This window comes from Hypomesus nipponensis, chromosome 17 (assembly GCF_054491055.1).
Source record: "Hypomesus nipponensis isolate SF chromosome 17, ASM5449105v1, whole genome shotgun sequence".
Classification (NCBI taxonomy): domain Eukaryota; kingdom Metazoa; phylum Chordata; class Actinopteri; order Osmeriformes; family Osmeridae; genus Hypomesus; species Hypomesus nipponensis.
Genome location: NC_140377.1, coordinates 2,899,786 through 2,916,583, shown reverse-complemented (window position 1 = coordinate 2,916,583; position 16,798 = coordinate 2,899,786). Strand labels below are relative to the sequence as shown.

The 16,798-nt window shown below is 44.3% G+C and overlaps 5 protein-coding genes across 10 annotated transcripts; 3 read left to right on the top strand and 2 right to left on the bottom strand.

Moving 5' to 3' along the window:
* The first annotated feature begins 88 nt into the window (after positions 1-88).
* Positions 89-3,224, top strand: elob (elongin B). 2 transcript variants are annotated; one of them, XM_084676563.1, is made up of 4 exons: positions 89-190; positions 1,253-1,387; positions 1,607-1,715; positions 1,931-3,224. In XM_084676563.1, exons 1-4 carry the CDS (start codon positions 188-190, stop codon positions 2,041-2,043), a joined length of 360 nt encoding a protein of 119 aa, XP_084532689.1. In that variant the 5' UTR covers positions 89-187; the 3' UTR covers positions 2,044-3,224. The 2 variants fall into 2 exon arrangements, with proteins under 2 accessions (XP_084532689.1, XP_084532688.1); XM_084676562.1 differs by having other exon boundaries at positions 189-308.
* Positions 3,225-3,841: 617 nt separating this feature from the next.
* On the top strand, positions 3,842-5,913 carry LOC146252968 (uncharacterized). 2 transcript variants are annotated; one of them, XM_084676558.1, is made up of 3 exons: positions 3,842-4,578; positions 4,703-4,943; positions 5,122-5,913. In XM_084676558.1, the coding sequence occupies exons 1-3, from the start codon at positions 4,276-4,278 to the stop codon at positions 5,841-5,843; spliced, it is 1,266 nt and encodes a 421-aa protein (XP_084532684.1). In that variant the 5' UTR covers positions 3,842-4,275; the 3' UTR covers positions 5,844-5,913. The 2 variants fall into 2 exon arrangements, with proteins under 2 accessions (XP_084532684.1, XP_084532683.1); XM_084676557.1 differs by having other exon boundaries at positions 3,845-4,578; positions 5,119-5,913.
* LOC146252967 (uncharacterized) lies at positions 5,868-7,893 on the bottom strand. 3 transcript variants are annotated; one of them, XM_084676561.1, is made up of 3 exons: positions 7,807-7,893; positions 6,995-7,100; positions 5,868-6,726 (listed from the first exon to the last, which is right to left on the bottom strand). In XM_084676561.1, exons 2-3 carry the CDS (start codon positions 7,089-7,091, stop codon positions 6,128-6,130), a joined length of 696 nt encoding a protein of 231 aa, XP_084532687.1. In that variant the 5' UTR covers positions 7,092-7,100; positions 7,807-7,893; the 3' UTR covers positions 5,868-6,127. The 3 variants fall into 3 exon arrangements, with proteins under 3 accessions (XP_084532687.1, XP_084532685.1, XP_084532686.1); XM_084676559.1 differs by lacking the exon at positions 7,807-7,893 and adding an exon at positions 7,224-7,426; XM_084676560.1 differs by lacking the exon at positions 7,807-7,893 and having other exon boundaries at positions 6,995-7,217.
* Positions 7,636-13,371, top strand: armc5 (armadillo repeat containing 5). Of its 2 annotated transcripts, XM_084676547.1 has the most exons (8): positions 7,636-7,950; positions 8,129-8,561; positions 8,694-8,724; positions 8,819-8,929; positions 9,097-9,988; positions 10,116-10,909; positions 11,000-11,132; positions 11,239-13,371. In XM_084676547.1, exons 2-8 carry the CDS (start codon positions 8,187-8,189, stop codon positions 12,761-12,763), a joined length of 3,861 nt encoding a protein of 1,286 aa, XP_084532673.1. In that variant the 5' UTR covers positions 7,636-7,950; positions 8,129-8,186; the 3' UTR covers positions 12,764-13,371. The 2 variants fall into 2 exon arrangements, with proteins under 2 accessions (XP_084532673.1, XP_084532672.1); XM_084676546.1 differs by having other exon boundaries at positions 7,636-8,561.
* Positions 13,372-13,633: 262 nt separating this feature from the next.
* Positions 13,634-15,055, bottom strand: cox6a2 (cytochrome c oxidase subunit 6A2). Its single transcript, XM_084676564.1, has 4 exons — positions 14,897-15,055; positions 14,271-14,348; positions 14,026-14,168; positions 13,634-13,867 (listed from the first exon to the last, which is right to left on the bottom strand). Exons 2-4 carry the CDS (start codon positions 14,344-14,346, stop codon positions 13,778-13,780), a joined length of 309 nt encoding a protein of 102 aa, XP_084532690.1. The 5' UTR covers positions 14,347-14,348; positions 14,897-15,055; the 3' UTR covers positions 13,634-13,777.
* Between the last annotated feature and the right edge of the window lie 1,743 nt (positions 15,056-16,798).

Below are 16,798 nucleotides of genomic sequence, written 5' to 3'. Positions count from 1 at the left end.
AAATCTAGCGTTTAATTCAGAACACTTAATGAGTACATGAAATGTATTTTGACGGTGGGTGCAAGTTAATTGCAAAAAAGGTAGTTGCCTGCTCCCTGCCGGCACACTGCGCATTCAGACAGCTGTTGTGATTGTCGCTGTGCAGCGTGGGATAGCGGAGGTGTAGGTGCAACCAAGCGCGAGAGAAATGGTGAGTGGAGTATGGCTAGCTAATGTTAGCTTGCTATAAATGATCTATTTTATAAGTGATTCGGTCATCATGGCTCTCGTGAATGTATTTGCTACCGAGACTAAATGTATACTTGCATGTAAGAACTTACATTTCGATCTGTGATTGGGGGAAGCCAAATCTCTTTGTTTCGCTTCTATATCGTTAGCTAGCTAGCTAGCTGGCTAGGCTAAGTACCTTACTGTACTAGGCTAATCTTGCTAGCGTTGATGCTACATCAAGTGTCAGTTCCGACTAACCAGATGAACGTATGTTTGTTATGGTCCAACTAGCAAGTTGGCTTTCTTGCTAACCGATGCTAGCAACAAATGCGGCTTCCAAATAGGCAGTGACTTTCTTACCAATATCATATTAAATGTCTTAGCCGGAATAATGTCGCTAGTACAAGTAAGAGGATAGTTCGCTAATTTAAAATCACATAAAAACTTGACCTGACCGGTTCAGATTAACAAGGCGGTCCACCATCTAGCTAGAAATGGACTTGACCGTACTTAACGTACTATTAGCTAGCTGGTGATATGGAGCTGAGTTAGCTATTTGTTGTTGGTTGGCTGGCCAGCTAGCCTAAATTGTGTTCACCAGTTACTGTAGCGCCAAGTTACTAGAGCCCACCTAACTGGCACAGCTTGGAGATCTGTTCATTTAATAGCAGTTAAATTCTACAGATGTCAAGTGTTGAATTTAATGTACTAGTTTGGGCGTAAAACGAAGAGCGTTTCACATGCACGATAGAAAGGGCTAATTTCATATATTGGGTTCCATATATCTGTGTAAACTTCATACAAGTTGCTATTATTATTTACAACTGTAACTGAGTACCACATAACTCAGAAAGCTATGCAATGAAGATCTTGTAGCTGTTGAATCTAGCATCAACATCCACTTACTTGGTTCATAGCACAAGGGCTTGATCGCTTTTAACATAGATGGACGTTTTCACAATAAAACATGTCACAGTAAACTGTATATAAGAGCAGTGCTTTCTTTAGAAAACTCCTAAATGTCTGACTTCTGTTGTTATAGGATGTGTTTCTGATGATCAGGCGTCATAAGACGACCATCTTCACTGACGCAAAAGAGTCCACCACTGTCTATGAACTGAAGCGCATTGTTGAGGGTATCTTAAAGAAGGCACCGGAGGAACAAAGACTTTATAAGGTACATTTATATTGGACCGTTCACTGTCTAGGGCGCTAGCCGTTTCATAATTTTATGTATTTGTGTAATAAAACGGATTCAAATCAGTTGTAAGACCGATTCTTACAATCAGTTTTGTAAGCTTGGTTTGATGAATAAAACAGGGTCTTAATCTGTATCATTCCCAAATTCAATATCTGTGAGAAACTTCACCTCCCCTCTTTATGTCTCTGTATTCAGGATGACATGTTGCTTGACGATAGCAAGACTCTTGGAGACTGTGGATTTACAAACCAGACAGCCAGACCTCAGGCCCCAGCCACAGTCGGACTAGCTTTCCGCCTCAGTGGTGAGTAACCGAGAGGGACGCCCTAGTTTACATGCATCCATTGTGATTTTAAGATGTTGTGTGACTGCACATTGTCTGCTCATTGTCTGTGATACTTATGTTTGAATATCTCTTGATGGCATTAGTCAGTAGCCTTTTGTTTTTCATCCTGTACATGGACTCTTTATACCCACATGGCTTTTTTCCTAACTGTCACAACCCTCTTCCTCTCTTAGATGATGCTTTTGAGCAGCTGAGAGTTGAGCCTTTTTCCAGCCCCCCTGAGCTCCCTGACGTCATGAAGCCTCAGGACTCTGGCAGCACAGCCAATGAGCAGGCCGTACAGTGAGGGAAGGGGGGGTAACCAAGAAGGGGGGGGGGGGGGGACAGGGATTTGGGAAGGGGTGAAATCCAGGAAGTCGTGCTTTGGTGGGCATATTTACTGACTAGTGGTGTTACATGCAGATATACTTGTGAGATCTTCATTTTTTGCAGGAAAAACTATGTTTCCCTCTCGTTCACAGAGGGGAACATTTTAAAACCTGTTGCCACATTTCTCCTCAGCTAAGCTCAAGCACGTTTAAATCAGCTCTCAATATCCTTTATCAAAGATTTCTTACTGATTTGTTACACACCACTGTCTGTAAAAAAAAAAAAAAAAAAAAAAGGATAAGTTGTTAGGCTGAAGATGAGAATTGGATCTTTTATTTAATTTCAATATTTTTTTGGTGGGGTGAGGAAAGGGGGCGGGTGATGGCCTTATGCAAATGTAGTTGTTTGATTTATTTTGGGGGGGGATGGAGGTTTTGTGGTGTGTGTGTGCATTTCATTTTTAGAAATCCCTGTTGCTGACCGCAAATGTTAGTTTTTCTATTGAGTATTAATATTGATTTAGCATTTAAAATTTACTTTTGGATGGTTGTATTTGTTGCAACAGCAGGGGTTTGTGTTTGTATGTTAATAGCTTATCTAGAGAACATGTGCATGAAATAGGTCTCAAATAATAAAAAAAAAGAATAAAAAAGAATAACCTGTTAATGGCAGATTGTAATGTAAAGTGTAGTGGAAAACACGCAAGATTTACAATTGGTATCATTTGTAGTTAAGGTGTTCAGGTATTCAGCTTTCCACTCTGGTGGTGGTTCTTTACCTTTGAACTGGAGTTTGTCTGTTTTCATTTGAGTCCTTGTCTTGTTTGTACGTCCATTTGAGTAATACGCTTATTTTTTCCCCCTAAAGTGATATTATTTTGTGTTTCAAAAAACAATCTCAAATCTCCAGTTGAGGTCTATACTAAAAGGTATGATTTTTTTTAAATAGCAAAGATTAGGTATAATCCTGGAGTCCAGGACGAGACTTGATCTCAGTCTGATGAAACATAGAAGATATTGTAAAAGAGCAGGAACCTACTTAAATTTGAAAGTGTCAATCATAAAGATATGTTGAGATGGTGTACCATTAAGCCCTTTTTAATGTGGGACTTTAGTTCCTGTATAAAACTTGAATTAATATTAAAAATGTCTCTTTCAACCTTGTAAGTGTGGCCTGTTAGTGCACAACGTATATGTATTTTATATCCAAGGGTCGGAACTTTTGATTGAAGAGACTGAAGATTTTGCGTGAACTACATGTGTTGTGCCATCAGATGCACTACGTCCATGAAAGGCCCCCCCTCGTGGGAGCGTGCGCGAACCACTTGGAATCAAACCGTGAAGGATTTCGTCTTGAACACAGTATCGTCTTTCAAACAAACGGAGGGGAGACAGATGTCTCACATTACACTTTCTTTTTCCCACTTACAACACGAACATTACTTGAAAAATGATATAGGCAAACAATAGCCTACATTACATTTTAATAGTGCTTTTTAAAATACTCAAAAAACGTTTCACCGCGTGAACACACGGCAAAATAAATTTACAGGGACAAAAAGACATGTAGCCACTTGGTAGTTGAAAAATAAGGGAAACATAGAGGGGAAGGGAGAGGTAAGGAGGTGAATTGTTCAACAAAAGCTAAAAGGTAGTTATTGAGGCCCTGTTTGAATGATGTGAGGATAGTTGCCTGTCGAATGTGGTTGGGGAGGGCGTTCCAGAGCGAGGGTGTAGCGACTTAGAGGGTCCCCCCGTCCCGCGCTTGGTCCCGGTGGCTTTCAGTGCGGTTGCGTCCTGCCGACGAATACAAAGCGCGCAGTCGCAGTGTGCGAAAGTTAAACATGCTTTCACATTTTTGCTTGCAAGGTAGCTCGGTAGCTTTCTAGCCTATACATACTTTTCATCTAATTTTGTGGATTTCTCAAGAGTTTGTTGACTTTGGGTGAACATCACTGACTGTTACCTGGACAACTTGGCTAGCGTTAGATGGATAGCTAACTAGGCTAGTACCAGTAGCAATGTCAACGTAGTGCTTAGCAGGCTAATTTTTTCGTGGTACCTGACCTGTCAACTTGGACTGTAGCACCGAGCTAGCTACGTTGAAACGTTAAAATGAGAAAATAAGTAAATCTAACGGTAGCTGGTACCTACCTAGTTCTTTAAGGTCCGATTAGTTTCCATACATTGATTGTAACCAGCAGCACGTAATGTATAGCGGGTACGTGGAGTCTGCTGGCAGAGCAGTGCTGGAGATGATGCAGAGAGAATGGGAACCTCTTTCCCAAGGTGAACTTGAACAGAGCTTGGACCAGGCAGTTGAGAAAATCCTGGAAACAGAACTTTTATCCAAGGTTCGGGTCCAACCTGCCCCTCTGTGCCTACAGCAGGTAGAACCTCAAGTGCATGCCGAAACGGTCCTATCAACAGATTTGAGTACATTTCCGCCTGAACAACAAGAGGGGTCCGAGACACAACAGTCGAGTGACTCTGTGGACAATATTGCAGTGAAGGTAAGCATCTACTATATTTGAACCCTAAAATGTACATCTACATATATTTTTTTACCCACAAATTCATCTGCGTTAATTTGACAAGATGCAATGTTGTGCTGTTTTTGAGTGTGTGATCTTTTAGTGTATTACAGACCTCCTGCAGAATTCAAATTCAAGTTACAGCAGGAGCCGTTTGTCAGGGAGGGCTCGTCTCTCCTTATCCCACACGGTTGTCCTGTCACTCACTCTCTTGTCTAAGCGCATCAGCTACCGCTCTGTATCTAGCAGTTTCCGTCTAGAGAAGGGAAACATCCATAGGATCTTCTTCTCTTTCTGTGAGCGTGTCAACATGCTAGAAGACCAACTCATCAAATGGCCTGTTGGTAGGTATAGGTTTACTGAGCTGATGAATTTAAAATAATGTTCAACGTTGTTCTTACTCATTGAAATATCTCAATGTTTTTGTCCGATTGGCCAATCCATCCCATGTAGTTTGACAGTAGAACGTGCCTAAATGTAGGCTACAACAAATGTACACATCTATTTGTATTTTTTTAGCAGGCTCTACTGAAAGAGGAAGTCTCCTGCCACTGTCCAGCCTGCTGGGGAAAGCTGTTCGACCGGAGGAGCAGGATATCCCCACGGTCCTGGGAGTCCTGGGCAACACCCGCATCCCTATCCGCCTACCCATTGGGAAACAAGATTTTGACAGTGTGGTGCCAGAGGTTAAAAAGATGAAAAAAGAGGTTCATCCTGACTCCTGGCTCAACCTGGAGCTGGTGTGTGACTTCAGAGGCAGATTCATACACTGCAGGATCAGGAAGGGTTCAGACACCACCAGAGGCAGCTCTCTTAAAGACAAACTCAAACAGCACCCTGAAATGATGCCTCCTGGATCTTGCCTCGTTGCTCGAGTAGGATATCCTGTCTGTACACAGATTCTGACCCCGTTCACAATCACTCATGGTCCTAGAGAAAATCTCTACAACAGGACGTTGGGGGTTCATTTTTGTGCCTTCGACCAGGCCATAGCTGACCTGAAAACTAGGTTTCAAAGGCTACGGTATCTGGACATGGGTAACTTTGAGAGGGCCAAAGCAGTTGTCCTGACTGCCTGCATACTGCACAATGTTTTCCTTGACATGGGGCAAGAGGTCAGAGGGGAGATTGACGAGGAAGTGAGTGTGCAGGAGGCAGAGGGAGAAACTGATATTGAAGGCGTGGAGAGAAGAACAGCTGTTGCAGATTTACTCTATCAAGCTTTGGATTTCAGCAATGTGTGATTTTATTTTTTATGACCCATCTCGTCTGTTATAGTTCTTTTATTAAAAGCAATTTACAATTTTTTGATCACGTTAGGAAATATTTGTGTATTTCTTTATTATCTGTACATGAAACACATTTAAGTCTTACAATAAAGTAAGATCACTCAAGTTCTCTCTCGTCATCTGAGTGACAAGATCCAGTCAATCGTTACAAATCAAAGTCATCTTTTTCTAGTCCTTCCCATGTGGTCACAAGTCATTTTACTATCAAGTCATTGGTTATCCAGGTCTGGATATTGCTGTTACTCTTTTGTCAGTGGAGTAGTGTTGTTTTGAGACAAACTTGAGATGGCACGAGCTAAGTTGTTTATTGCCTCTATTTTCCTCTCTTCCAAAGCCTTCTGCTGGGCCCACATGTTCATTTTCCTCTCCTGTAGCTCCATGTACAACTGAAGCACATCCTGTGGAGGCCTGGTCAGGCAGGGTGCAGTTGTGAGGGTAGGGGTAGGGAGGATGGGAGTGAACCTCTTGTTGGCGATAGCTTTGCCCAACTTTGTTCCGCATAGTTTGGCCCTGCGCTGAGCTTCGATTTCCTCACGACTCTTCCCAAGGACTTCATGCATGGCTTTAAAGAACTCCCAGTGAACGCTCCCTACACCCAGTCGCTTGGCCCTCTCCGCGTTCTTCCTGTACGTTGCTAGCATGTTCCTCCACTTGAGGTCACACTCATAAGCCTTGACCGTGACGTCAGGGTTCCCCGCGGCCCGCAGCTTGATGGTCACCCTCTCTGCTACAGTCTCCCAGAGTTTCTTTTTCTTGCACACTGGCTGGTCGAAAGCCTGGTCCATCTCCAGGCGGGTGTGGGCAAGTTGCCATGTAGCTTGCAAAGTCCAAACAAATTCTGAGAACAGTGACAATGGAAAAACATGAACATAGGTCTGAGGTTTGACAGTGTCTGACTTAGTTTTTTTTAAATGAATGAAAAGTTTTTTTTTTCTTTTTACATAGCCCTCTTGCATGTTGCTTGTAAAAAGTTCTAAACAATTACACCTTAAGTTATTACAGAGAATACATATAGTTTCCTCCAAATTTATGAGAAATGTGAACCTTCCTCGCATGTTCTGTTGATGAGCGCTGTACAGACTAAAAGAGTTGGACGAAGCACTGACCTGCATTTGGTTTTTCAGAATCCACACTGGACACAGTTGGATTTTCTTCTACTTCAACATTCTCTGTTACAATTGTTTCGCCCTCCATAACCTCCATTGTATTACCCTGCGACAACAACAATGCTGTTGTTAATGTAAGTATTCATCAACCGATTCTATCGTAGACTTTAACAACTCCGTGTGGCACCGATGAATTTTCCGCATCAACAAAAACGATGAGTATAACAACCTTCACTTCATTTCCACTGACGACGCTAATGCAATCGTTCGATCCTATACTAATTTGGGAAATGTAGTTCAGAGAGCATTGATAAACGCTGGGCAGATTGGTTTTGTGAACTACAATCCCTGGACCTTGAGAACTACCCCTCAAAATTAGAAAACGTGCTATCAGTATACGGGACATGTAGTTCTGTAGAGAACACATTTAACTTTACACATGGTAAAGGTTATGTTTTAAATTTGACTGATGTCACAGAGTTACTGGTCGTGTTTTAAATAGATAGAGAGAGAACATTAACGGCAAGAATCCAGCTCCGAAAAGGCATATAGATAAAGTGATCACACGATATTTACTACAGGACCCATGGTTAAATAAGCACACGTATCACCCCTTACCTCCCTCCCCTTTTTCGTGACCGCCTCCCCGTTTGTTGCTCGGCTAAAGATGGCGTTAGTGGCTAACCGAGACGATTGTTTTTTGTTTGATTAAATTAATGCGGGTGAGAGGAAGAATGCAGTAGTAAGGGTAGTTATTCTTGAGACGAAAACTCAAAATATTTAGAATAAAGTTAGGCCTATTGCATTCCCACCTTAAATAACTATATCGTTTGGTTGGCCTTCTCACATATGTAGGCCTGTTTTTTAGGGAGTGGACCAAAGCCACACAAACTCCAATTCCCAGCAGCATTGCTGCGGGGTTGTCAGTTTGTAATTCTTTCCCACTTGACATGACGGTATTTGTAGTTTTATTTTGATTACCTTTTTATTGGACTTACTAAAATCTTAGATAGATTATGGTTGATGTTTAAATATTTTTCATATTTAATTCCTTATGATTTGATCAAAGGGAACTTTAAAAACAATTCAAATTTTGTAATCAACACCCCCTCTCATTCTCTATGAAATCCCAAGTCTCTGAACTGAAGTGATTTGAGTTAGGGGTTCAAGCCATTGTGCCATCATCACAACAATGGAAGCAACTGACAAAAGCACCTTGAAAGAAGCATCTTCATCTTTGCCTGAATCGTCACTTACATGGTGCCTATCTCAACTCTCAAAACCTGGACCAGCAACTGAGGACCAAACAAAAGTCATGACGGAGCAAGACACAGGTGGTGGCAGAGAGACAGACACCAAGACCAAAGCCAGGCAGTGGCGATCGCTGGTGGCCATCCGCACACAGCACATCAAAGGGAGTGGCAGGGGGATCACCAGATTTAGACTTAAAGGTGGACTCAAGCCCCTTCTAAACTTGATCAAGGATCCTAAATGTTCGAGGAAAACCCTGGACTTGGCCCTCAGTATCCTGGCCAACTGTTGCACCGAGAGGGAGACTCGCTTTGTGGTAAGCTTTAAAGATGAAAGATCTATACGTAAGCTTTGAATATGAAAGAACTCAACAAGAAATGACTATGAAATGAACATTTAAATGATTTAATTGGATATCTTATCCCTTCCCCCTTTTCCACCTCTGCAGGTACGGAAGCTAGGTGGAATATCAGTTGTTGGTAAGTGACAGGTGATTTATAATACATAATCACATTCATTTTGACTACTGGTGATATGTCGTTCATTGCTGAAACTGTACTCTGTTTTTCGTAGTGGATATATTGAAGAGAAATGTTGCTGTGGTGACGGTCCAGAACAGGGCGGCCAGAGCTTTGGGGAACCTGGCCATGGATCCAGAAAGCTCAACCCTCATCCATTCTGAAGGCAAGTCTCATGAAAACTGTCCGTCTTCCTACATTATCGCATGGTGTTTATATTTGGAGGCCTGTGCGCCACATTTGACAGTTGATGTTATTGTACTGATGATACTATCAAGAGGAACACTCCGGATGAGTTTTTATTTTTAATCAATTATATTTTCTCTTACCCAGGTGGCGTTCCTCTCCTTCTCCTCTGCTTGTCCCTCTCATCTGCCCCTTCCTCTCCCTCAGCTGATCCAACCAAAGCCCCTTGCCCCAAAATGGAGTGCGCCCAATCTGCAGCCCGCACGCTTCTATATCTATCTGACACGCCCGCTAACCGCCTCTTGCTGCTCACCCAGGGCACCTTGTCTGCTCTTGCCCCGCTCATTGCTCCAGAATACCCCCTTGGGCTGAGGCGGGCAGTCCTCCGAGCCCTCCACGAGCTAACGAGGGGCTGTGGGATGGAGTGTGCCAGGGAAGTCTCACGTTCTGGGGTCCTTGCTCAACTCGGAGTCATGGCGTCGGGTGAGGCTGGGAAACATTTTGAGGAGTTTGCTTTGAAAACCCTGGCCAACTTGTGTTCTCAAGGATGCCTACGTCCCCTAGTAGGGTCTCTCGGGGCCATCCAGAAGTTTACGGAGGAGGTGAAAAAGGATGCCTTGAGATCTGGAGTTTTCTTGAAAGCCCTCTGTCTGTGCTGCAAAGAGGCAGTGAACCGTGCCAAGGTGAAAGAAAGTGGTGGTTTGGAGGTGCTGATTGGCTTCTTGGATGCCCACCGGAGTCACCCTCTTTCACGATTGGCTATTTCGGCGCTTGTGGACTTTGTCTATGATGAATCTGCACTTGAACAGTTGCAGGAACTGGGACTGGTTCCTTTGCTTGTGGCCCGACTAGTAGAGTTGGCTAAAGGGGAAGAGTTTTCTGCGGGAAAGATGGATGTGAGCCTGACTTCCACTATGTCTGTATCAGAGCTTCTGTCTTCATCTTGTTTCGATTCATTTGACTTCCCAGCAGAAGAAAACAGGAAAGAGGAACCGGGGAAGGATCAGGGTCTTGGTTCATCCAGCTTTCTAAGTCTGAGGTACAGTTGAATATACTATAAGTGTGTATTATCATTTTGAGTCAAAGGTCTTACATTTTTGTGGAAATGTGTTTTGTTTAGTTTACCACTATCCAAAGCTAAACTTTTCAAATTGTTGTTTACCCAGGTCTTGGCTGGTGACTGAGGGTCTGATCTCATCCGAGGGGGATCTTCCCGAGTCTGCTGGGTGTGTGGAAGGGGACTGGGGAAGCCTTCATACCCCTTCCTCGTCTTCCCCAAGCCCTTCCTCTGATGGTCCTTCCTCTTCTAAGTGCTCCTCGCCTTCCCTGTCTCTTCCATCTACCTCCCCTAGAGCTGCTACCCTGTTTAAAGTCACTTCCTCTACCTCGGTCAACTCTGTGGCTCCGCTCCACCAGCAATCTCCTTATAAAGATGCAGCTCTCTCTGTCCCCAATCACCAGCCCTCTTCTGTCTCTCTCTCCTCCCCTAGTAAGACACCTCACACCCTTCTCTCCCCATCCAAGTTCTCCTCTCCTCCGAGGAAGAGGCCTCGTGTTCAAACAGCTGTTTGCTCAAATGTGGTTCCTCTTGACGCCCCTCCCTCGGTACCACGCACGCTGGCATTCCACCACCCCTACCACCCTGAACCCTGGGCCCCCGAGTCCCCCATCCTGCTTCTGCTCTCACGCTTCTCCCACGCCACAGACCCCAGCTCCGCTCTGGTCAACTCGGGCATTATCTCTGGCCTGCTATTTTACCTCAGCCAACATCGGGACCCCAGTGGCAGGTGCTTCCGCTTGCTGTGCAGACTGAGCTGCAACCCAAACTGCCTGCAGGCGCTGGTCAGGACTGGGTCAGTGGCTCTGATTCGCCACTATCTCTGCCAAAGAGGCATGGAGAGAGAGGAAGACAAAGACGAGAGGCAGACAGACAGAGTAAAAGCAAAGGTTAAACAGCTTGGTAAGTTTCATTTTTGTATGTTGCCATTGTTGTGATGTTTTTTGTTGTTGAGTGGTTGGATTTAGAGTGTACAATTATGTCTTTCTACAGGTCTGACTCTGCTCAGTAATATTCGTGTTCAGTGTGAGTCTGGGTTTGGGTCTGGAGTCCTCTCCCATGTGATGTTTTCTGGCTCCGAGTCAGACAAGCTGAACTGTGCTCTGTCTCTGCCTCTTATAAACAGGTGAGTCAGAGAGTAAAGTTTCATACCTACTCCGGATCCACTGTAATGCTCTGAAACACAATTATTTCAATCGGGTATAAAACAATAACGTTTTGTTCCTCTTCAGTAACAAGGTCCTGTTGAAGAAGCTATTGCTGGACAACGGTGGTCTTATTCTGGCTCTGGAACCCATGGGGTGCTCAGAGGACAGTGGTGCAGAGGGGCACAGCCAAACCAATGAGTGTAGAAGATTTCTTTTAGATTGGCTCAATCCACCTCAAGAGTTCTCCGCCTCCAAGCTCAACTCCCTCTACTTTTCCTTGCTGACTGGTTGTCTCTCCAGCCTTATAATTTGCCCCAAACCACAGCGGCCCCAAACCACAACACACCAACAAACGACCAAGACCCCATCAGTCTACGAAACCGTCGAAAATTCACCCCCTCCTTTGAAAAAGCCCCGGTTAGCCACCCCGTGCCCTTATGAAGACCACACCTGCGACCTTCTCTTCCTGCTCGACGACGGGACCCGGGTCTCAGCCAATCGCGAGGTCGTGTCCGGAGCCGAGGGAGCTGACGTTGGGTCCGAGTACTTCAGGGCTCTGCTGAGGGGGGGCTTTGGGGAAGCAGCCGGCGGCTCCGCGGAGGCCATTCCTATCAAGGACGTCAGCAGAGGAATGCTGCTGCCGGTGCTTCACTACCTGCACGGCTGCCGTCTGAACGCTGCCGCGGAGAACGCGGAGGGGAAGGCCGGGAGGGGACACTGCAGGGTTTTGGGATCCTTGGCCAGTGAGGGGATAGATATGTGGAGACGGGGGTCAGAGGGGAACTCGGTTGAGGACCTGGGTTTTCAGAAGACGCCTTTGGCGGAGGTGATGATTGGAGCGTGCCGTTTTTTAGTGACTGAACTGCAGAGGGAGGTGGAGGATATGTGTGTCGCCGTGCTCCTGTCTTCTGGTCGCACTGCACCTGATCTCTCTGAAGAGGCTGGAAAGAAAGCCTCTTCTAATATGGATCAAAATGGACCAGAGGGGGAGTCCGCTGATAAGTGCCTGGCAGAACGCACATCTGGGCTGGATCTGAGTGGTTCTGAAGTCCACGCCAAGTCCCAGACCAAACCGTGGACAGTCGGGCAAGTGGATAAGCTACATGTCTCTGGATTCTGTTTTCCTTCACAGGCAGAGGGCGAACTGAAGCCTGCCTCTGTACGAAGACCAAAAGCCAAAGTTATATCAAATATAATCTCAGACATAGAGACAATCTCCTCGATGGTCAACCAAACCCCAAGATCAAACCCCAGGTCAATAATTGGCAAAACATCGCCCCCTACAGGATCGAAGCTCACATCAACGCCCTCTGAAGGACATCTGCAACGTGACACAAATTCAACATGGGAGTCTTCTTGTTCTAAAGCCGTCCATAGGCGCGGTGTCCTGGGAGCCCTCCTTCCTCAGATATACTGTTTCTCCCAGGTCTACAGTTACCCCAGGCTGGGCAAGGCCTGTCTGTCTGTGCTGCTGGGGTCCCAGGGGTCCCTGCAGCCCTTCCCCTCCTCCTGGGCTGGAGACTGCCTCTGCAGACTAGCCAGAGAGGCCTATTGTACAGACCGTCTGAAACAGGACATAGTAAGCCTGGCCACAACGGCACTGAGCTGAGAGGGAGGAGGCCCTGGAGTTTGTTAACGGACGCAGTGGGGAAAGGGGGGGAGGGGGCGGGGGAGCTTGTTTAGGATGGAGAGGCTGAAAGAGATGGTGTGACGTGACTGAAAGAGAAACACATGTCGCAAGCGTTAAATTGGCGTTTTTTTTTTTTTCTTTCAGTCAAGCAATTTTGCATTGATAGCATTGATGTTTACAAATGAATTGGCCGTTAGAATCCAGCATTTACGTATAGATTTCAAAGGATCTAGCTGCCATGTAAAATGATAGTTGCCCAGTGAGCGCACAATGTAAAATTTAACAAATGGTTATAAATTGCTATATTATAATTTATTGAGAGTATTTTCATGTAATATGCTAATGACATTTAATTTAGAAAATGTTTTCCGTTGTTATTTTTCTTTATAATTTGAAATGTAAATACATCAGGAAGTAGTTAAGAAGACGAATAACAAGCTTGGATGACTGAAACAATCAGGGATGGACTGAGTGCCATTTGGTGAATGCTGTAAATAAAGGGTTCTAAAAGCTGCTAGCTGATTCAGAGATATAGATTTCACCCTAATGTGGATTCACACACCGAAATAAATTTTTGGTAACATTAATGCAGTTGCATTACCATAATACGTCTGTCATTGATACTATATCTGAACACCATCTGAATTTCGGCTACATTTTCTGCTACTATGAAAGCTAGTTTATGCCACATTTAGTTACTTACTTCTGAGGTGCTGATCCAAATCTAGACCCAGTCAATTTTAAGTGTGTTTACCTTCTTTTTTTCTTCTGTAGCAGGATATTTTACCAACACAGTGGTCATTGGTTTCAGGTAATAAGACATGAATAAAGGAAATGGCACTCATAGCATCAAGTAGTAAGTAGGATAAACTCAATTTTATTACATCAGACAGGGAACACCACACTGTAGGTTATTATTGGCCCCAGGCTCAGTGTTATCAAGCAAGGCATGCTGCAAAACAATACAGGGAACACAGTCCGGTATAGGTCCTTTCAGTGGTCAGACCCCTCAAAACCAGTAGGAAGAGCATTTGTGTGAGGGTTGTGGAATAGAGAGTGGTTTCCATCACCCCAGGGCCATGCCTGATGGAGAATAGACAAATAAATGGAGTCAACATTTCCAAGATAGTTTAACCAACAAAGTCATTTGACACTGAACTGTAAAATGTACAGTCGATGAATGTTAAACAGATGCAGTTAATCTCTAGTCGTGGAATATGACCCTTTGTGGCGTGTCTCACCTTGGTGCGGATGCGAAGGTGTGGGTAAGGGACAAACTCAGGATTCTCGTGGGTGTGTCCCTGTGTCTTCATATAGACGTTGGCCATGCAGACACCCACACCAGGCAAGGCCAACACAAAGCTCAGGATCTTCCAGGTCTTTGCTGCGAGATGTGACACTTGATCAGATCACAACGATCAAACTCACCCATATCTAGCGACAGAGATACGTTTTATATGACTGGGATTGAGGAAGACAGACCCACCTGCTTGCTCGTGCCCTCCCTGGGATGCGGCTGCCATCACCCGTCGGGCCACCATTGCGGTAGGAGACAGAGCCATATCTTGAAAAAGAGTACACGAAAGATGAAGCGTGTTAGTTTGGCGTGTGTTCCATTGAGAAAGAGTGTGAGAAAGAGATATGCTCAGTTGCCATTTATTTATTTTTATTTTTTGGTCCCACTTGCAAAGCTGAAATGAGTTGAAACTCTAACATACAATATCTAACATATTTAATATCCTATTGCCATATCACAAAAGCTAGGAAACTTAAATGATCAATGATCGCAAGCCCCTTCCTTATCTGCATGTCGAAGGTGTCCACTCGGGCACTGCTTAACCATAAACGTCACGTACACCAGGATCTTCATAAATAACAGGACGTGTCACCTCATTGCGATTTTAAAACTGGCTGTGCATATCTCATTCAAACCTTTCAGACTGAATTTTTTTTCAAAACATGTCGAATACATTATAATAAAAGAAATTTAAGCAAAAAAAAACAAGAGGCTGAGTTGAAGGCCTAGGTCTGTTAAAGGTGATATGCAAGAAAAGGCATGGTAATAATTCAGTTCTCATTAAATGGTACAAAATAATCAAATTGCAAACTTACCGTCCTAGATTCAAGCAGGTTTTTAATATGTAATAACCTTTGTTGATTTTTTTTTTAGGCCTTTCTTCCCGTTGCTTTCTCTTTCTCCACCTTTCAGTGTGTTTGTCCTTCAGTCTGTCCTGAACTGAACTTCACTAAGGCTCCTCCCCATTGCTGTCTGTCGCTCTGCCAAGAATCATGAAGTTTATATTTGGTCAAGTGCAAAGGCAGGCGAAATGTGTTCGAGGAAAGCAGAGAAAGTGGAGGACTTGTTGATCATTCTGCAGTTTTAGTTTGGCCTGTGTGATTTTAGGAAAAGCTTTTGAGTATGGTTGCTGTAAATGAAACAACTTTCTAAAACCAAGTGACCTCAAGTAGTAAAAAAAAAAAAAGTTTTCTGAATCATAGGCTTGTATAAGCCAAAGCCACTGTAAAACATGACTCCTAGTTCTGTTTACATATTCATGGCTGATAAGTTTATCTGCTAGTTACTGAACTGCTTGTCCTTTTAAATAACTGATGTCTCTGACTTGAATTAATTCCAGTTGGACTGTATTACTGTTCAGGAATAGCTCTTACTATGTCGCCATAACACGTGCTGTCCAAATCCGTGTGACTGCCCCACTACACAAACCTCTCTCTCTCTCTCTCTCTCTCTCTCTCTCTCTCTCTCTCTCTCTCTCTCTCTCTCTCTCTCTCTCTCTCTCTCTCACTGTATTTCTTTTTTTGTCTCTCATTAGGTCAGACAAGCTAGCATTAACAGCTAGAAAAGTGCTGTGTAACACAAAAAAAACATGTTTTATTACAATTTACAGCAAAACCCTATTTCAAACATATGATGGTTAACTGTCATGTCATGGCATACTGACTGTAATACATATCTGTTCTGTGTGTTTAGGACTGTTTTGTAAATTAATTTTTTTATGTGAATCCTGCATTTTCACACTATTTGTTGAGCGTGAACTGTCTGTGTCTGAGCAGCTTCCAGATCCAATGCAAACATCAGCCATCGCCAGGCCGTGAAGTCAGTGTGTCAGGGCCGGGGGTTAGTCACTCAGCTGGGCAGGCAGTCGGGCTGTCTGGGCCGGTGTTATTATGGGCACAGCCCATCTCTCACTGTACATGTGTGTATACTCATCAAGATTTAACAAAGATACACACACACACACCAGCTCATTACACATACTAGACAGTTTGACTCATGAACACCATTTCCTATCCTTTAACGGATCTCTCGTACCACGTCCACCTGTTTATGTTAACCTGGCATGCAGCGCCCAAGTTCAGAGACATCTAGACTCAACACTGCTCAGTGCACATACACGGTGCACACACTTACACACTCACATTTCTACTGCATGTCTTCCCAATGCCAAGACAAAGACGGAGACAGATAGATGGCTGTAGGTGCCACGTTGGCGTCGACACGAAGTTAGTGAGTGCGTGTGCCTGGTTGGATTGGGTCAAAGCAGGTCATGCTCCACTGGGAAGGCCTGCTTCAGGGTAGTTTGTAGACATTTCGGAGCTTCATTTCTCCTAATCCGTTGACATTACCCATTCCCCCCCCCCCCCCATCACATTAGTCTTCCCTCCCCCTAACGTTGCCATGGCAGCCTGCTTCAAGTTCTCAGTGACACGCTTAGAGTTGGGGCCGTTATTGCGAAATCCTATCCTGTCGCAGTAACTTGGTACACTGTATATCCAAACATTACCACATGCTCAAAACATAGTATACCGACTGAGCATGTGATTAGGACGCCTAATCTGTCAAATGGAGAGTCTGTTATTTATACAACCTTGAACTGAACTCAAACATCAGTCCGCATCAGTCTCTTGGATTGTACAAAACCATTAATTTCTTTCTGTGGTGCCAAATCAAGTTTAGGGCCGTAAAATAAGATCAGAAAGTAGTTTTATCATTCG